Below are 16,959 nucleotides of genomic sequence, written 5' to 3' on the forward strand. Positions count from 1 at the left end.
TATCATCAGAGTTGCCCATGCAACCACTAAAGCTTAAGTTCCCCCACTTTCACTCTGCTGTTCTAAACACTAGTTACCAATTTTAAAAACAAATGCTGTTACAGGCCATAACAATCCACGGAAGGAAAAACATTCTTTAGACAGTTTTTATAATTTTTGAGGGTAAAAATCACCAAAACTTAAAAAGCAAATAATGAACCCTAGAATGAAAAAAAATAATAACCCACTGGCTGCTGTTTCAAAGGTCAGCTGTACTACCTGCATTCACTCTATGGAACAGGCCAAGGTTAAACTCAGGTCTACAACCTCTATCACCTGGAAACAGAGGGACACTACAAAAACTTTCCCAAGAAATATTCTTCCTATATAGCAAATTTTTAAAATCAAATCATTTTATTGCATAATTTAAAAAAATGTTTCAAAGGAAAATAAACTTACCTAAAGTCTGCAAAATTATGCTTTCTAAAATGACCAGATCTTGAACTTGTTGCAAATAAGCCTAAAAGTGAGAAGACAGAAATTATTCCCTACAAAGGCACAATATATAAAGTATAAACAATTCTAACAATCCCTTCCAAGGAAACCAAAACAATAAAAGGCATGAGTGGAGTTAGGAGGTAGAGTTAAGAACTGAAATACAATCTTTTTTTTTTTTTTTTTTTTTTTTTTGTGAGACAGAGTCTCCCTCTGTCACCCAGGCTGGAGTGCAGTGGTGTGATCTCAGCCCACTGCAACCTCCACCTCCCTGGTTCAAGCAATTCCCCTGCCTCAGCCTCCCAAGTAGCTGAGATTCCAGGTGCACACCACCACGCCCGGCTAATTTTTTTGTGAAATACAATCTTTATCCCTTATGCCCATTCAGTACACATTTTCTTTAAAAAATAAATAAGTAGTATGCTGAGAGGTAACACTTTATATGTGGCTACAGAAAAAGCACCATATATTTGGTTCATTTTCAGGTTAATATTTAAGGTTTTATGGTTCATGTGATTTAGACATAAGAAAATGAAAAGTATATATTTTTTGCTTTTTTTCTTTTTTTTTTGAGTTTGAGTTTCGCTCTTGTTGCCCAGGCTGGAGTGCAATGGCACAATCTCGGCTCACCGCAACCTCCGCCTCCTGGTTCAAACAATTCTCCTGCCTCAGCCTCCCGAGTAGCTGGGATTACAGGCATGCACCACCACACCCAGCTAATTTTGTATTTTTAGTAGAGACGGGGTTTCTCCATGTTGGTCAGGCTGGTCTCAAACTGCCAACCTCAGATGACCCGCCCACCTCGGCCTCCCAAAGTGCTGGGATTACAGGCATGAGCCACCGCACCCGGCCTTTTTTTTCAGAGAGAGTCTCACTCTGCTGCTCAGGCTGGAGTGCAGTGGCGCAACCTCGCCTCACTGCAACCTCTGCTTCCCAGGTTCAAGCGATTCTCCTGCCTCAGCCTCCCGAGTAGGTGGGATTACAGGAGCCCACCACCACGCCCAGCTAATTTTTGTATATTTAGTAGAGACGGGGTTTCACCATATTGGCAAAGCTGGTCTCGAACCCCTGACCTCAGGTGATCCGCCCGCCTTGGCCTGCCAAAGTGCTAGGATTACAGGCATGAGCCACCGCGCCTGGCCATAAAGTATATATTTTTCAACAGCACCAAAATACATTTGCAGAACCTTCCTACAGTACTGTAACCATTTAATACTGAACATATGGCTCCTATTAGAACTTCCTCTTTGGGGCCATGCTAGGTTTCTAAAAAGTAACAAGAGTTCAAAGGAAAACGTAGTAAGAAAATTGGCTCAGATTTGTGCTAGCCAAAGCTATAGTCACTAGCCACATGTAGCCATTCATCACTTGAAATGTAGCTAGTCTAAATTGAAACGTGCTATAACCATAAAATACACTGGATTTTTTAGACAGTTAAAAAATAAAGAATGGGCCGGGTGCGGTGGCTCATGCCGGTAATCCCAGCACTTAGGGAAGCCAAAGCGGGTGTATCACGAGGTCAGGAGTTCAAGATCAGCCTGGCCAATACGGTGAAACCCTGTCTCTATTAAAAATACCAAAAAATTAGCTGGGCGTGATGGTGGGCGTGAACCTTGGCTTGTTCCATAGAGTGAATGCAGGTAGTAATCCCAGCTATTCAGGAGGCTGAGGCAGAGAATTGCTTGAACCTGGGAGGCGGAGGTTGCAGTGAGCTGAGATTGCGCCACTGCACTCCAGCCTGGGCGACAGAGCGAGACTCCATCTCAAAAAAAGAAAAAAAAAATGTAGCTAGGCATGGTTGCTCACATCTGGAATTCTAACACTTTGGGAGGCCAGTGTGGGAGGATTCTTTGAAGGCCGAGAGTTCAAGACCAGCCTGGGCAACATGGTAAGACCCCTATCTCTACAAAAAAATAAAAATTAGCTGGGAGTGGTGGCATGCAGCTATAGTCCTAGCTACTTGGGAGGCTGAGGTGAAATGATCACCTGCTCTTTATGAGAATCTAATGCCTGATGATCTGTCACTGTCTCCCATCACCCCCAGATGGGACCATCTAGTTGCAGGAAAAGCAACTCAGGGTGGCCGGGCGCAGTGGCTCACACCTGTAATCCCAGCACTTTGGGAGGCCAAGGCGGACAGATCACAAGGTCAAGACATCGAGACCATCCTGGCTAACATGGTGAAACCCCGTCTCTGCTAAAAATACAAAAATTAGCTGGGCATGGCGGCACACGCCTGTAGTCCCAGCTACTCAGGAGGCTGAGGCAGGAGAATCGCTTGAACCTGGGAGGCGGAGGTTGCAGTGAGCCGAGACTGCGCCACTGCACTCCAGCCCGGCGACAAGAGCAAGATTCCGTCTCAAAAAAAAAAGACGCTCAGGGCTCCCACTGATTCTACATTATGGTGAGTTATGTAATTATTTCATTATGTATAACAATGTAATAATAATAGAAATAAAGTGAACAATAAATGTAATGTGCTTGAATCATCCCAAAACCATCTCCAACCCCACCCCCTGTCCATGTAAAAGCTGTCTCCCATGAAACCAGTCCCGGGTGCCAAAAAAGGTCTGGGACCATTGGTCTAGAATATATCTGAGATATTTTCTTCTTGAATTTTTCTGTATTTTCAAATTTTACTGCAACAAATACAAAACTTTCGCCATAAAATTTATGTTTTGTTTCGTTTTTCAGACAGAGTCCTGGCACTGTTGCCTGCAGTGGTGTGTTCATGGCTCACTGCAGCCTCAACATCCCATGCTCAAGCAACCCTCCCACCTCAGTCTCCCAAGTAGCTGGGACTAAAGATGTGAGCCAGCATGCCCAGTTGTTTTTTTTTGTTGTTGTTGTTGTTTTTTTGTAGAAATGGGGTCTCACTTTGTTGCCAGAGCTTGTCTCGAACTGGACTCAAGCAATTCTCCTGCCTCAGCCTCCCAAAGTGCTGGGATTACAGGCATGAGCCACATCTGGCTTTTTTTTTTTTTTCTTTTTTTTAAATATAGAGACAAGGTCTTGCTATGTTATCCAGGTTGGTCTTGAACTTCTGGCCTAAAGTGATTCTCCCACCTTACCCTCCCAAAGTGCTAGGATTACAGGTGTGAGCCACCATACCTGGCCTGATTTTTTTACTGTTAAGAAAAACACAAACACTAAAATGTTCTTTTAACAACCCCAATCTAAACTTCAATAAATCGAAGTTATAAAATTAAGTTGCATCGAAATACATAAAGATCCAGGCATGCTTAGGAGTAGGGAAAAAAAAAGAAAGAAAAAAATTAAGAAAAACAGATGTCTAATTAATCTCCTACCTCACTTCTAGTATCAGGAAGGGATTCCTGAGGATGGAGACAAGTATGTGCTACCTTGATGACATGTTCCAATTTTTTGGGCTGCTCCTCCACTTTAGCCGCTAGAAACAAGGCTGCTGGAGCCACAGACTGAATGGAGAGAAAATAAATCATATTTATTATCAATTTATTCATTCATAGAGTAAGGTAGATCTAAAGAGGAGCTAAGTCTCAAATCAAGTTATTTGCTTGCCTCAACTTTGTCACCTCTTTACCCTTTCCCCCCATCTTCTACCATCTTCTCCTCTCCTACCCATTAATCCATCTCCACTTCCAAACACCAATTCTTTGACAAACTGTCATTAAAAGCTGTCTATGGGAGAAGCTACTAGATGTAAACAGACAGTTTTCTATTTAAAATGAGATTCTTTATTAAGTTTGTATCAAATCACTCAATACATTTTTTAAGGAGTAAGTTGAAATGTCCAGAATACGCAAATCCATATAGAGAAAAAGTTTAGTGGTGGCCAGGAGCTAGGGGGAGAGGAATATAGGAATAATTGCTAATAGGTGAGGAGTTTTCTGGGGTGATGTAAATGTTCTGCAATTAGACTGTGTTGATGGTTGCACAATTCTGTGCATATACTAAAAACCAGTGAACTATATAATTTAAACAAATGAGTTTCATTGTACATGAATTATATCTCAATTACTTATACATATCAAACCTTTCAAAAATACAAAGCATGGCATTATATGCAAGACATTAATTATAGAAAGCATTAAGAGGGAAAAATTGAAGTCAATATACAAGTAGATAACAAACTTTATAAAAGATTAGAGCAATATGACATAAATGTAGCCTGGTGATCTTGGAAACTTCAGGAAATAGAACTTTTCTTGAATACTAAGAACATTTCAGTGACTCAAAGATAGTAATGCTAAGAGCATTACTCTTACTCCTGCTAAGAGGAGGAGTCAAAGAAATACATAAATAATTTTACAGAATTTAAATATGTATTTCATTTTACTGACTAGAACTGATATTCTAATACTTATTTGTAACCCTGATGTCACCTATGCTATACTTTTCTAGAGTAAGTTTTTCTCCACAAATTCAACTCATAGTAATTATTTCAGACAAGACCATCGGAGACAAAAATAATTTAAAACAAAATTTTTTTAGGCCAGACACAGTGGTTCAAGCCTATAATCTCAGCACTTTGGGAAGCAGAGGCGGGGGATCACTTGAGCCCAGAAGTCCGAGACCAGCCTGGGCAACATAGTGAGACAGACTCCATCTCCATACACATACAGAAAAAATTGTTTTAAGTAAACATAGTGATTCTTTTCCTTCACATTTGTTTCAGATGAATATGAAGCATACTACATATATATTCCTCAGACTTTAGGATAAACAAAACAGGACCAGAGAAAAATGGATATGAACAAAGGTATGGTGATCTAGGCGTAAAGCACATTTTCAACACTAAACTGAGTAGTTAAATAAATTAGATAATCGGATGTGGAACACTAAATATTTTTTTTCTTTTATTTTTTTTTTTGAGACAGCATCTCACTCTGTCACCCAGCTGCAGTGCAGTGGCGTCATAATCACAGTTCCACTCAACCTCCTGGGCTCAAGAGATATTCCCATCTCAGCCTTCAAAGTAGCTGGGATCACAGGCACACGTCACCACACTCAGTTAATTTATTTTTATTTTTAACAGAGATGGGGTCTCCCTACATTGTCCAGGCTGCTCAAACTCCTGGGCTCAAATGATTCTCCTGTCTCTGCCTCCCAAAGTCCTAGGATTACAGGTGTGAGTCACCTCACCCAACCAAGATTCTTAACAAGAGTGACACTAAAGATTTTGAAAAATATAGTTTAAGAAATGTTTATGATAAATGTATATAACTATTATGTACCCATGATAATCAATAAAAATAAATTTTTAAAACAAAGTAATATTTAGAAGGAGTAATCTGGTGGTAGGTAGAACTAGGAGAAAAGGATGGGATACATTAAAAGTTAATTCAGGCTGGGTGTCGTGGCTCACGCCTGTAATCCCAGCACTTTGGGAGGCCGAGGCAGCGGATCACTTGAAATCAGGAATTCAAGACCAGCCCGGCCAACATGGTGAAACCCCGTCTCTACTAAAAACACAAAAATTAGCCAGGCATGGTGGCACACACCACCACTCGGGAGTCTTGTAGTAGGGTAGTCCCACCTACTCGGGAGAATTGCCTGAACCCAGGAGGCAGGGGTTGAAGTGAGCCAAGATCATGCCACTGTACTCCAGCCTGGGCAACAGAGCAATACTGTCTCAAAAAATAAAATAAAAGTTAACTTAAATAATAATTTAGGCATTAGGACATAAAGTTTAGAGTACTTTGGGAGGCCAAAGCAGGAGAATCACTTGAGCCCAAAATTCAAGATCAGCCTGGGCAACACAGTAAGACTCTGTCTCTCTTTTTCTAAAAATTATTTTAAAATATAGAAAAAAGAATTTTAAAAAGTTTAGAGAAGGCCAGGTGTGGTGGCTCACGCCTGTAATCCCAGCACTTCGGGAGGGCGAGGCAGGCAGATCACCTGAGGTCAGGAGTTCAAGAACAGCCCGGCCAACATGGTAAAACCCCATCTCTACTAAAAATACAAAAATTAGCCAGGAGTGGTGGCGCACGCCTTTGGTCCCAGCTACTTGGGAGGCTGAGGCAGGAGAATCGCTTGAACCCAGGAGGTGGGAGCTGCAGTGAGCCAAGATCACGCCATTGCACTCCAACCTGGGCCACAGGGTGAGACTCTGTCTCAAAAAAAAAAAAAAAAAAAAAAAAAAAAAAAAAGGTTAGACACTAGCAGTAGAAATAAAGGAAAAAAGAAACACAGGCATCACTTTGTAAAACTAATAGGGCTGCACTAAATATATGTACATGTACTTGCATACAAAGAAAAAATTCTAATGGGATATACTCTAAAATGTTCACAGCATTATCTCTTTATTTCCTGTCCTCTTCCAATTTTATGATAATTTAAAAAGTATATACTTATAAGGAGAGGAAAAAAATGGTAACATTATAAAATTAGCAAGACTTTATAGGCTGGGTGCAGACTCTTGCCTATAATCCTAGCACTTTGGGAGGCCAAGGCAGGAGGATCCCTTGAGCTCAAGCCTGAGCAACATAGCAAGACCTCATCTCTACAAAAAATCAAAAGGAAAATTCACTGGGCGTGGTGGCACTGTAGTCCTGGTAAGGTGGGAGGATCACTTGAGTCCAGGACATGGAGGCTGCAGTGAGCTATGATTGTACCACTGCACTCCAGCCTAGCCTAGGTGACAGAGTAAAACCCTATCTTGGGGTGGGGGGGACTATAACTAACTGAACAAAGGGGAAAAGGACAAGTCAAAGACTACTCTAAGGTTTCAAGCCTATTAGAAACTAAAGTATGGCATAAACTAATAAAACCAAAATAAAACTAAACTAAATTATGGCACCACTGCACTCCTGGGCAATGGAGGAGACTCCGTTTCAAAAAAAAAAAAAAAAAAAAAAAAAAAGAACCCAATAAATGTTTCTTGAGGTAATGAATATTTGTTGTTTGTTAGGGTGGAAAGAAAAGGGCCCTCATCTACAGTGCTGGAAACAATGTATAATCTTTCAGTAGGGCAAACTGACACTATAAAAATTTTTATATATTGTACACTTTGGGCACAGCAATTCCACCTATAGGAACTTGTATTAAAATGCTTATAAGTGCACTATATATATACAAGACTATCCCATGAAACATAACGTACAATATAATAAACTAGAACAACCCAAATAGCTATCAATAAAAAGCTGGTTAAATAAACTACAGTAACTACACAAATACCATGTGGCAAATTAAAATAATAAGAAATCCAAAAAATAATAATGGGAAATATGTAAAGATGTCCGATACATACTATTACATGATAAAGGCAAGCTGTGCAACAGTAGCATAGCAAGATATGATTTTTTAAATAAAAATACATCAATGCTAGTTTACGCGCACAGAAAAATGTCTGGGCCACTATATACCAAACATTTATCAATTGTTATCTCTGGGTGGGATTACAGAGTAGTTTTCACTTTCCACATACATTTCTGTACTGTCTTAATTTTTACCATGGGAATTTATTATAATACCTTTGGGTTTCTTTTTTTTGAGATGGAGTCTTACTCTGTCACCTAAGCTGGAGTGCAACGGCGCGATCTCAGCTCACTGCAACCTCCACCTCTTGGGTTCAAGCAATTCTGCCTCAGCCTCCCGAGTGAGTAGCTGGGACTACAGGTGCACGCCACCATGCCTGGCTGATTTTTGTGTTTTTAATAAAGATGGGGTTTCACCATGTTGGCCAGGATGGTTTTGACCTCCTGACCTCAATTGATCCACCCAACTCGGCCTCCCAAAGTGCTAGGATTACAGGCCTGAGTCACCACACCCAGCCTCTAATACCTTTGTAATAAGAAAAACACACACACACATACAAAAATGCCTGAGGACTTGACAGGATACATAACATATCAATGCCACATTGATTATTAGGCCACACTTAATGTATTAAGTCCTCGCACATTTAAATTTGGATTCATCACAGCTAAACTTAGAATTAGCATGTTAAAAGGTGATATTAAATCTGGAATCTGTTGATTCCAAAATGTGCCTAAAATCAATCCTCTAAAAAGGATCAACAACTTCAAATTAATCAATGGATTTTGAAAAAGGCATGACATCCAAAAGAATATCCCTATACTGGCCAGGTGCAGTGGCCCATGCCTGCAATTCCAGCACTTTTGGGAGCCTAAGGCGGGAAGATAGCTTGAGGCCAGGAGTTTGAGACCAGCCTGGGCAACAGAGCGAGATCTCCCTTCTCTAAAAAATAAATATATATAAAAATGTTTGAAAGAATATCTCTATATTGGATAATTACCAGATCATCCATTCATTCAATAAGTTTACTGAAAGTGCTTTAGAGAATATACAGAAAAGGGAATCTCTGTCCTTTTTAAGCTTAACAGATAAGAAATAAAAAGATATGGCCTGGCACAGTGGCTCATGGCTATAATTCCAGCACTTGGTAGGCCGAGGCGGTTGGATCGTGAGGTCAGGAATTCAAGACCAGGCTGGCCAAGATGGTGAAATCCCGTCTCTTCTAAAAATACAAAAATCAGCCGGGTGTGGTGGCAGGCACCTGTAATCCCAGCTACTCGGGAGGCTGAAGCAGGAGAATTGCTGGAACCCAGGAGGCGGAGGTTGCAGTGAGCTGAGATGGCGCAGCCACTGCACTCCAGCCTGGGGGAAAGAATGAGATTCCAGGTCTCAAAAAAATAAAAAAAGATATAATTTAAAAGATAAGGCTGGGCGCGGTGGCTCACACCTGTAATCCCAGCCCTGGAAGGATAAGGCAGCCAGATCATGAGGTCAACAGTTGAAGCCAAGTCTGGCCAACATAGTGAAATCCTGTCTATACTAAAAATACAAAAATTAGCTGGGTGTGGTGGCGGGTGCCTGTAGTCCCAGCTACTTGGGAGGTTGAGACAGGAGAATCGCTTGAACCTGGAAGGTGGAGGTTGCAGTGAGCTGAGATGGCGCCATTGCACTCCAGCCTGGGTGACAGAGTGAGACTCCGTCTCAAAAATAAATAAATAAATATATAAATAAATAAAAGTTAAAAGCACGGGAAAATATATATTAACCTATATATGAAGAGTGGACAAACTGATTTGAGATTTTTTTTTGATTTGAGATTTACTTCACCCCAGATTTCAAGTCTTTATCATAATAAAAGGGAAGAATTATAGAAAACCTTCAGAACTGGCAAAACGGCTACGAATTTCCTCTTCAAATTTCACTTTTTAACTACTCACTACCTTCTATTCTGGTGCTATCAGATAGCCTCGTTAAATGCTAACAGGCTTCTCTCTCTTTTAATAAGAAGGGTATACTCCTTGCAATCAGAGCCAGAACAAGGCTCCAGGGCATGACTAGAGGTACAGGGGTTAAGGGCAGAAGAAAGCCAACCTGGGTGGATCATCAGCAAAAATCTTTTTTCTTTTTGTTTTGAGATGGAGTCTCACTCTGTCGCCCCGGCTGGAGTGCAGTGGCACGATCTCGGCTCACTGCAAGCTCCGCCTCCCGGGTTCATGCCATTCTCCTGTCTCAGCCTCCCGAGTAGCTGGGACTACAGGCGCCCGCCACCACGCCCGGCTAATTTTTTTTTGTATTTTTAGTAGAGACGGGGTTTCACCATGTTAGCCAGGATGGTCTTGATCTGCTGACCCCATGATCCGCCCGTCTCGGCCTCCCAAAGTGCTGGGATTACAGGCGTGAGCCACCGCACCCAGCCCACAAAAATCCTAATTCACAAATCCATAAAGTTTCCTGTGCAGTTACTCCCAATACTGTTTCTGCCAGTTTCTTACATTTCAGGAGCTATGTCTAGCGTCATAAACTCTCTTTCTACAGCATTAAAAAAGTAATAATAACTCTGAAAACCCACCATTCTAAGGATATGAAATAAGCATCCTCAAAGGCATAACCTTTTTCTTTTTGAGACAGAGTTTCACTCTTGTTGCCTAGGCTGAAGTGCAATAGCGATCTCGGCTCACCACAACCTCAGCCTCCCCAGTTCAAGTGATTGCCTCAGCCTCCTGAGTAGCTGGGATTACAGGCATGAGACACCACGCCTGGCTAATTTTTGTATTAGTAGAGATGGGGTCTCTCCATGTTGGTCTCAAACTCCCGACCTCAGGTGATCCACCCGCCTCAGCCTCCCAAAGTTGTGGGATTATAGGCGTAAGCCACCGTGCCTGGCAGGATAACCTTTTTCTTAAAAAAAAAAAAAAAAAAGCAGTGAAATATTCGACTCACAAATCCATTTGAAGTATACAGCCGGTGCAGTGGCTCACACCTGTAATCCCAACACTTTGGGAGGCTGACGCGGGCAGATCACCTGAGGTCAGGAGTTCAAAACCAGCCTGGCCAACGTGGTGAAACCTCGTCTCTACTAAAAATACAAAAATTAGCCAGGTGTGGTGGCACATGCGTGTAATCCCAGCTACTTGGGAGGCTGAGGAAAGAGGATTGCTTGAATCTGCGAGGCGGAGGTTGCAATGAGCCGAGATCATGCCATTGCACTCCATCCTGGGCAACAAGAGCGAAACTCCATCTCAAAAAAAAAAAAAAAAAAAATCAATCCATATGAAGTACTCATCAAGTTTATCCCTATTACCTTGGCGTTTTATTAAGTAAATACAGTCCTTCCTAGAAATGGGATATCACTATGCATTCACTTTCAAGTCATTTATAATAATGTTAAATAGGACCATTTCAAATAGTTACACTGAAAAGATTTTATAATTCTGTACAAAAAAATAAAATTTCTTTATTAGTATAATTTCATTCTTCCTGTTCTTTTTAAAATTTTTTTACTGTTTTTTTTTTTTTTTTTTTTTTTTGTAGAAACGGGGTCTCACCATGTTGCCCAGGCTGGTCTCCAACTCCTGGGCTCAATCAATCCTCCCACCTGAACCTCTCAAGGTGCTGTGATTATACATAAGAATGAGCCGCCATGCATAGCCTATTTTTCATGTACTTAAAAGTAATTTTCCCAGCTATTATTACATAATGTACTTTCCCCTCCAATTGCTGACTGGAATTTTATCAAAGGCTTTTGGAAAATCTAAGTAACTTACATTTACTTCTTTTGCTGTGACCATATTTTATAAACTACTTCAAAATTAACGCCAGGAATGGCGGCTCATGCCTGTAATCCCAACATTTTAGAAGGCGGAGGCAGAAGGATCCCTTGAGCCCTGGAGTTTGAGACCAGGCTGGGCAACATAGGGAGACCCCATCTCCACAAAAAAAATTTTAAAAATTGCCAGGGATGTTGGCAGGCCTATGGTCCCAGTTACTTGGGAGGCTACGGCAGGAGGACTGCTTGAGCCCAAAAGGTTAAGGCTGCAATGAGCCATAATCAAACCACTGCACTCCACCATGGACAACAGGTGAAGACCCTGCCTGTCTCCCTACCCCATCAAGAAAAAGAAAGCTATACCTAAATTCCACGATTTCCCCTTTAATGTTACTCCTCCAATCCCAAAATGTTGACTTTAGATGTCTGATAATCTGTTTTTTGGGGGTTTTTTTGGAGACAGGGTCTCACTCTGATGCCCAGGCTGGAGTGAAGCGACTCGATCTTGGTTCACTGCATCCTCAACTCCCTGAGTTCAAGCAATCCTCTTGCCAGCCTCTGGAGTAGCTGAGACCACAGATGCATACCACCACACCCAGCTACTTGCTTTTTGTTTTTGTTTTTGATATTTTGTAGAAATGAGGTCTCATTATGTTGCCCAGGCTGGTTTTGAACTCCTGGGCTCAAGTGATCCTCCCATCTCAGTCTCTCAAAGTGCTGGGATTACAGTTGTGAGCCACTGCACCCGGCCTAATCTACTTCTTTAGAGAATCAACATGGATGTACTAAATCCACTAGACAAGTAGACACTTAACAGGAAAACTGAAAAGCTGGATTCAGAACAGCAACACAGCACATAATGAAAGTGATCAACCCTAAATTCTAAAGTTCGAGTTACAGTTCAGTAGCAAAGACCAACCACAAATGAAATAGGTAGTTGAAATCAATCACAAAAGGATTACATCATATAAAAAAAATTATACTTACATTTCCAGGGAACTGTGTGAAGGACTGAATCATGTAGAATCGATGCATGTATACTATAGCAGTGTTGATAGTCAATTGTGAGCTGAAGTGTTCAAGTTAAGATCCAAAAACAGGCAGGTATAATTTTGGAAAAGATAACCTCTATCTCCCTCCCAAAAGGATGAAATGGCCAAGCAAGTAGATGCTACTAAATGAAAATCATACTTATCTCTCCAAATCAAAGAATATGTCTGTTTTCTTTCACCAAATTATTAATCGCCAATTGACGCTTAGCACAATGCCTTACACATAACAAATATTTAATATAAATGTACTGAATGAATAAACAAACATCTCAGGATGTATGGATCTAGACAAATTTTTTAAAAAACTATGTAAGGCGGCCAGGCGCGGTGGCTCACGCCTATAATCCCAACACTTTGGGAGGCTGAGGGGGGCAGATCACCTGAGGCCTGGAGTTCAAGACCAGCCTGACCAACATGGAGAAACCCCGTCTCTACTAAAAATACAAAATAAGCTGGGCGTGGTGGGGCATGCCTGTAATCCCAGCTAATCGAGAGGCTGAGGGGGGCAGATCACCTGAGGCCTGGAGTTCAAGACCAGCCTGACCAACATGGAGAAACCCCGTCTCTACTAAAAATACAAAATAAGCTGGGCGTGGTGGGGCATGCCTGTAATCCCAGCTACTCGAGAGGCTGAGGCAGGAGAATCGCTTGAATCGGGAGGCGGAGGTTGCAGAGAGCCAAGATCACCCACTGCACTCCAGCGTGGGCAACAAGAACAAAACTCCATCTCAAAAAAAAAAAAAAAAAAAAAAAAATTTATAAGGCCTGGCTGGGCACAGTGGTTCACGCCTGTAATCCTAGGACTTTGGGTGGAGGCAGAGGCAGGTGGATCACTTGAGGTCAGTAGTTCGAGACCAGTTAGGGCAACATGGCGAAACCCCTCCTTGACTAAAAACACAAAAATTAGCCGGGCGTGGTGGCAGTTATCTGTAATCTAACGTGATTTACAGCACCCACCCTGATCTGGCCCATAGGTATGTCTCCACTACCTCTCTCACCTACTAAATTCCATCAGCTAAACTAAATTATTTTCTTTTTTTTTTTTTGAGACGGAGTCTCGTTCTGTTGCCCAGGCTGGAGTGCAGTGGCACGATCTCGGCTCACTGCAAACTTCACCTTCCGGGTTCAAGCGATTCTCCTGCTTCAGCCTCTCAAGTAGCTGGGACTACAGGCTGCGCCACCACGCCTGGCCAATTTTTGTATTTTTAGTAGAGACGGGGTTTCACCATGTTGGCCAGGCTGGTCTGGAACTCCTGACCTCAAGTGATCCACCCGCCTCAGTCTCCCAAAGTGCTGGAATTACAGGCGTGAGCCACCACACCTGGCCTAAATTATTTTCAGTTCCACTTCTCTCTGGCAACCAAGCCTTCTCATGTGGTGATCCATGGGACAGGAAACATTTGAAATGATTTGATAATTCATTCACTGAAGAAGAAAACTTGTAAATGCCTTACTTCTAAAAACTTCAACAGACAATATAGGGTAGAGATATGATGCAGTCCCAAATTACAACAGCCTTTTTTTTTTTTGAGGCAGAGTCTCGCTCTGTCGCCCACACTGGAGTGCAGTGGCACCATCTCGGCCCACTGAAACCTCTGCCTCCCAAATTCAAGAGATTCTCCTGCCTCAGCTTCCCCAGTAGCTGAGATTACAGGCGCCCACCAACAGACCTGGCTACTTTTTGTAATTTTAGTAGAGACAGGGTTTCACCTGTTGGCCAGGCTGGTCTTGAACTCCTGGCCTCACGTGATCGACCTGCCTCGGCCTCCGAAAGTGCTGGTATTACAGGCGCGAGCCACCGCGCCTGGCTGACAACCTTAATGACAACACACATACAAAAAGGAAAGCGTTTTAAGGATACACTGAAATAGAATTTCAGTGTATCCTTAAAAAAAGATTTAACTCCGTACTGACAGGATGCTTAGGAAACAAACCTGGACATCAGCAGGAAACCAACCCGGACATCAGCAGGAAACAAACTGGCGATAAAACAGACACCCATTTTGAGATGAACACACCCTTAAGATACACACATTACTGTCAGCCACACATTTAAATAGAAGCTGCACCCAAGAAAATTTTCACACGCAGAGTGGAAAGAACTTTAAAACCATACTAGTTTTCTCCACCACAAAATAAGTGTATTTCCTGACAAAAATATGTGGGAGAGATCACCTCATTTTTTTTTTAATTGTTTTTTCTGAGACGGAGTTTCACTATTGTTGCCCAAGCTGGAGTGCAGTGGCGCGATCTCGGCTCACTGCAACCTCCGCCTCCTGGGTTCAAGCGATTTTCCTGCGTCGGCCTCCTAACTAGCTAGGATTACAGCTGTCCGCCACTACGCCAGGGTAACTTTTTGTGTTTTTAGTAGAGACAGGGGTTTAATCATGTTGGTCAGGCTGGTCTCGAACTCCTAACCTCAGGTGATCCACCCGCCTCGGCCTCCCAAAGTGCAGAGATTACAGGCGTGAGCCACCGCACCCAGCCGTTACCTCATTTTTGAAATAGAAAATGAAATACATACCATCACTCTAAGTAACTTAAGGACCCACTATTTTATAAACTATTTAAAACATCAGATTCGTGGGTATCCCCTACAAACGTAAACTAACATCTTTCCTCTGAAATTCTACAAAACAGTAGCTACTAATTGAGCATCTGAATGCAAAGCACTGTGATGGACACAGAATCAAACACAAGAGGTATCATCCCATTTTATAGACAAGACGACCAAGAATTTGAGAGGTCACTTAAACAGCTAGTAGATGAGGAATGGATTTTGGACGAAGGCTGAGGCATTAATTCTAGTCCACCCTTTATAAGACTTTCAGGTACTGAATTTCTCGAAATGTACACACTAGGTTTGGGAGGCAGCCGTCAACAGAGAAACCTCTGCCAGACCCAGTCCCCTAGGGCACAGCGGAAAATGAGAATAGCAGATCAGAAAACAATGAAGAGAGAGTTGGAAGGGCTAGTTAAAACACAAAGCCGGGAAGGATACGAATTCCCAGCAAGGTTGGCGGCACGGGTGAGCGAGCGGGAAATCAACTCCGCCTCGCTTCCCTAGCGCGAACTGAGTTTCAGCCCGCCCCATCGTGGGCTCTCCCAACTAGACATCCAGCTTCTGCCCACCTTCTTCCCCACTTTCGTCCCCCACCAGAGCCTGAGACCTGGACGCCAGAGCATGGCGGGACCAACTCCAAGGCCGAAGGCCTAGGCCGCAAGGATACACGTTAAGACGCTGCCCCATGTCCTGGAGCAGATTGGCCGCCTGCTGGCGATAAGAAAGTTCTTTATCTGGGTCCACGCCAAAACGACGGGATGGGCTATTTTCCAGCTGCTCTCGAGTGAAATACCACCGTTTGTTGTTGTTCTTCCTCTCTCCCTCCATAGTGCTTCAACCAGAAGGCAGCGGCGAAGGCTGCAGGCACTTCCCAGCGTCACCTAAGAGGCGACCCACATCCGCTGTGCAGTGGCAACTGCGACTTGACGAACTTCCGCTAAGCGTCCACCGCGGGGTTGTGACTCGCTTCCGTAGAAGAAGAAAAAGTCAAAGGACCTACTTCCGGAATGCACCTCGCGACACCCCGTAGCCGAGTTAACAGCCAATATGCGACCAGAAAAAACCTTGAGGCGAGGACACAGGCGCGTCACGTGACCCTTGGGAGGCGGAGTGGGGTTAGAAGTTCTCGCTTAAAAACCGTGTATCTTCCCGCGAGAACCGGATTGAGCGTTGGCGCCCCGGGTTAGGCTGCGAGGCCGCAATTGTAGTGGAATGAGGCGCCCGCCCACGCGCCGCTTGGCGGTTCTTACGAGAACTTCGTTTGTGACGGCAGTGGTGATATAAAATGGGGCAGACGGGCCGGGCGCGGTGGTTCACGCTTGTAATCCCAGCACTTTGGGAGCCCAAAGCGGGCGGATCACGAGGTCAGGAGTTCGAGACCAGCCTGGCCAATGTGGTGAAACCCCGTCTCTACTAAAAATACAAAATTAGCCGGGTGTGGTGGCGCGCGCCTGTAGTCCCAGCTACTCGGGAAGCTGAGGCAGGAGCGCAGTGAGCCGAAATCATGCCACTGCACCCCAGCCTCCAGCCTGGGTGATAAAGCCAGACTCCGTCTCAAAAAAATAAAATAAAATAAATAAAAATGTGGCAGATGAACTTGAAAGAGAAAGTAGGTGAGGCTGTCGGAAACTGAAAAACAGAATGAAATGGTGGCGCTCTTTCGTATATCGGAACATAAAGCAACTAGAAAGCTGTTACATTTTTGGTAGCAATGTAAAATGCGACAACCCATTTGGAGAGGTCGCTTTAATGTGTAGCCAAAGGCATGAAAACATTCTCACGTTTCGCCACAGTGATCCAACTTAAAGGAATAAAATGAAATTAATAACATTAATTAAGAGCTTACATGTCCCAGGCACAAT

General features: G+C 43.0%; 1 protein-coding gene across 2 annotated transcripts in view; it reads right to left on the reverse strand.

Annotated features, from left to right (window-relative positions):
• Positions 1–16,338, reverse strand: part of CCNT1 (cyclin T1) — a 28,439-nt gene extending 12,101 nt beyond the window's left edge. The window contains exons 1-4 of one of the 2 annotated variants that reach the window (XR_008492763.2): positions 15,765–16,170; positions 12,470–12,551; positions 3,783–3,911; positions 439–499 (exon numbers count right to left, since the gene is read on the reverse strand). Coding sequence is in view for 1 of the 2 variants with exons in the window: in XM_054442198.2 (XP_054298173.1) it covers positions 439–499; positions 3,783–3,911; positions 12,470–12,551; positions 15,765–15,925 (433 nt within the window). In the remaining variant the exon portion in view is untranslated. Of the gene's footprint in view, positions 1–438; positions 500–3,782; positions 3,912–12,469; positions 12,552–15,764 lie in introns of both variants that reach the window. The other variant, XM_054442198.2, reaches the window with a different exon arrangement.
• Between the last annotated feature and the right edge of the window lie 621 nt (positions 16,339–16,959).

This window comes from Pongo pygmaeus, chromosome 10 (genome assembly GCF_028885625.2).
Source record: "Pongo pygmaeus isolate AG05252 chromosome 10, NHGRI_mPonPyg2-v2.0_pri, whole genome shotgun sequence".
Taxonomy (NCBI): Eukaryota; Metazoa; Chordata; class Mammalia; order Primates; family Hominidae; genus Pongo; species Pongo pygmaeus.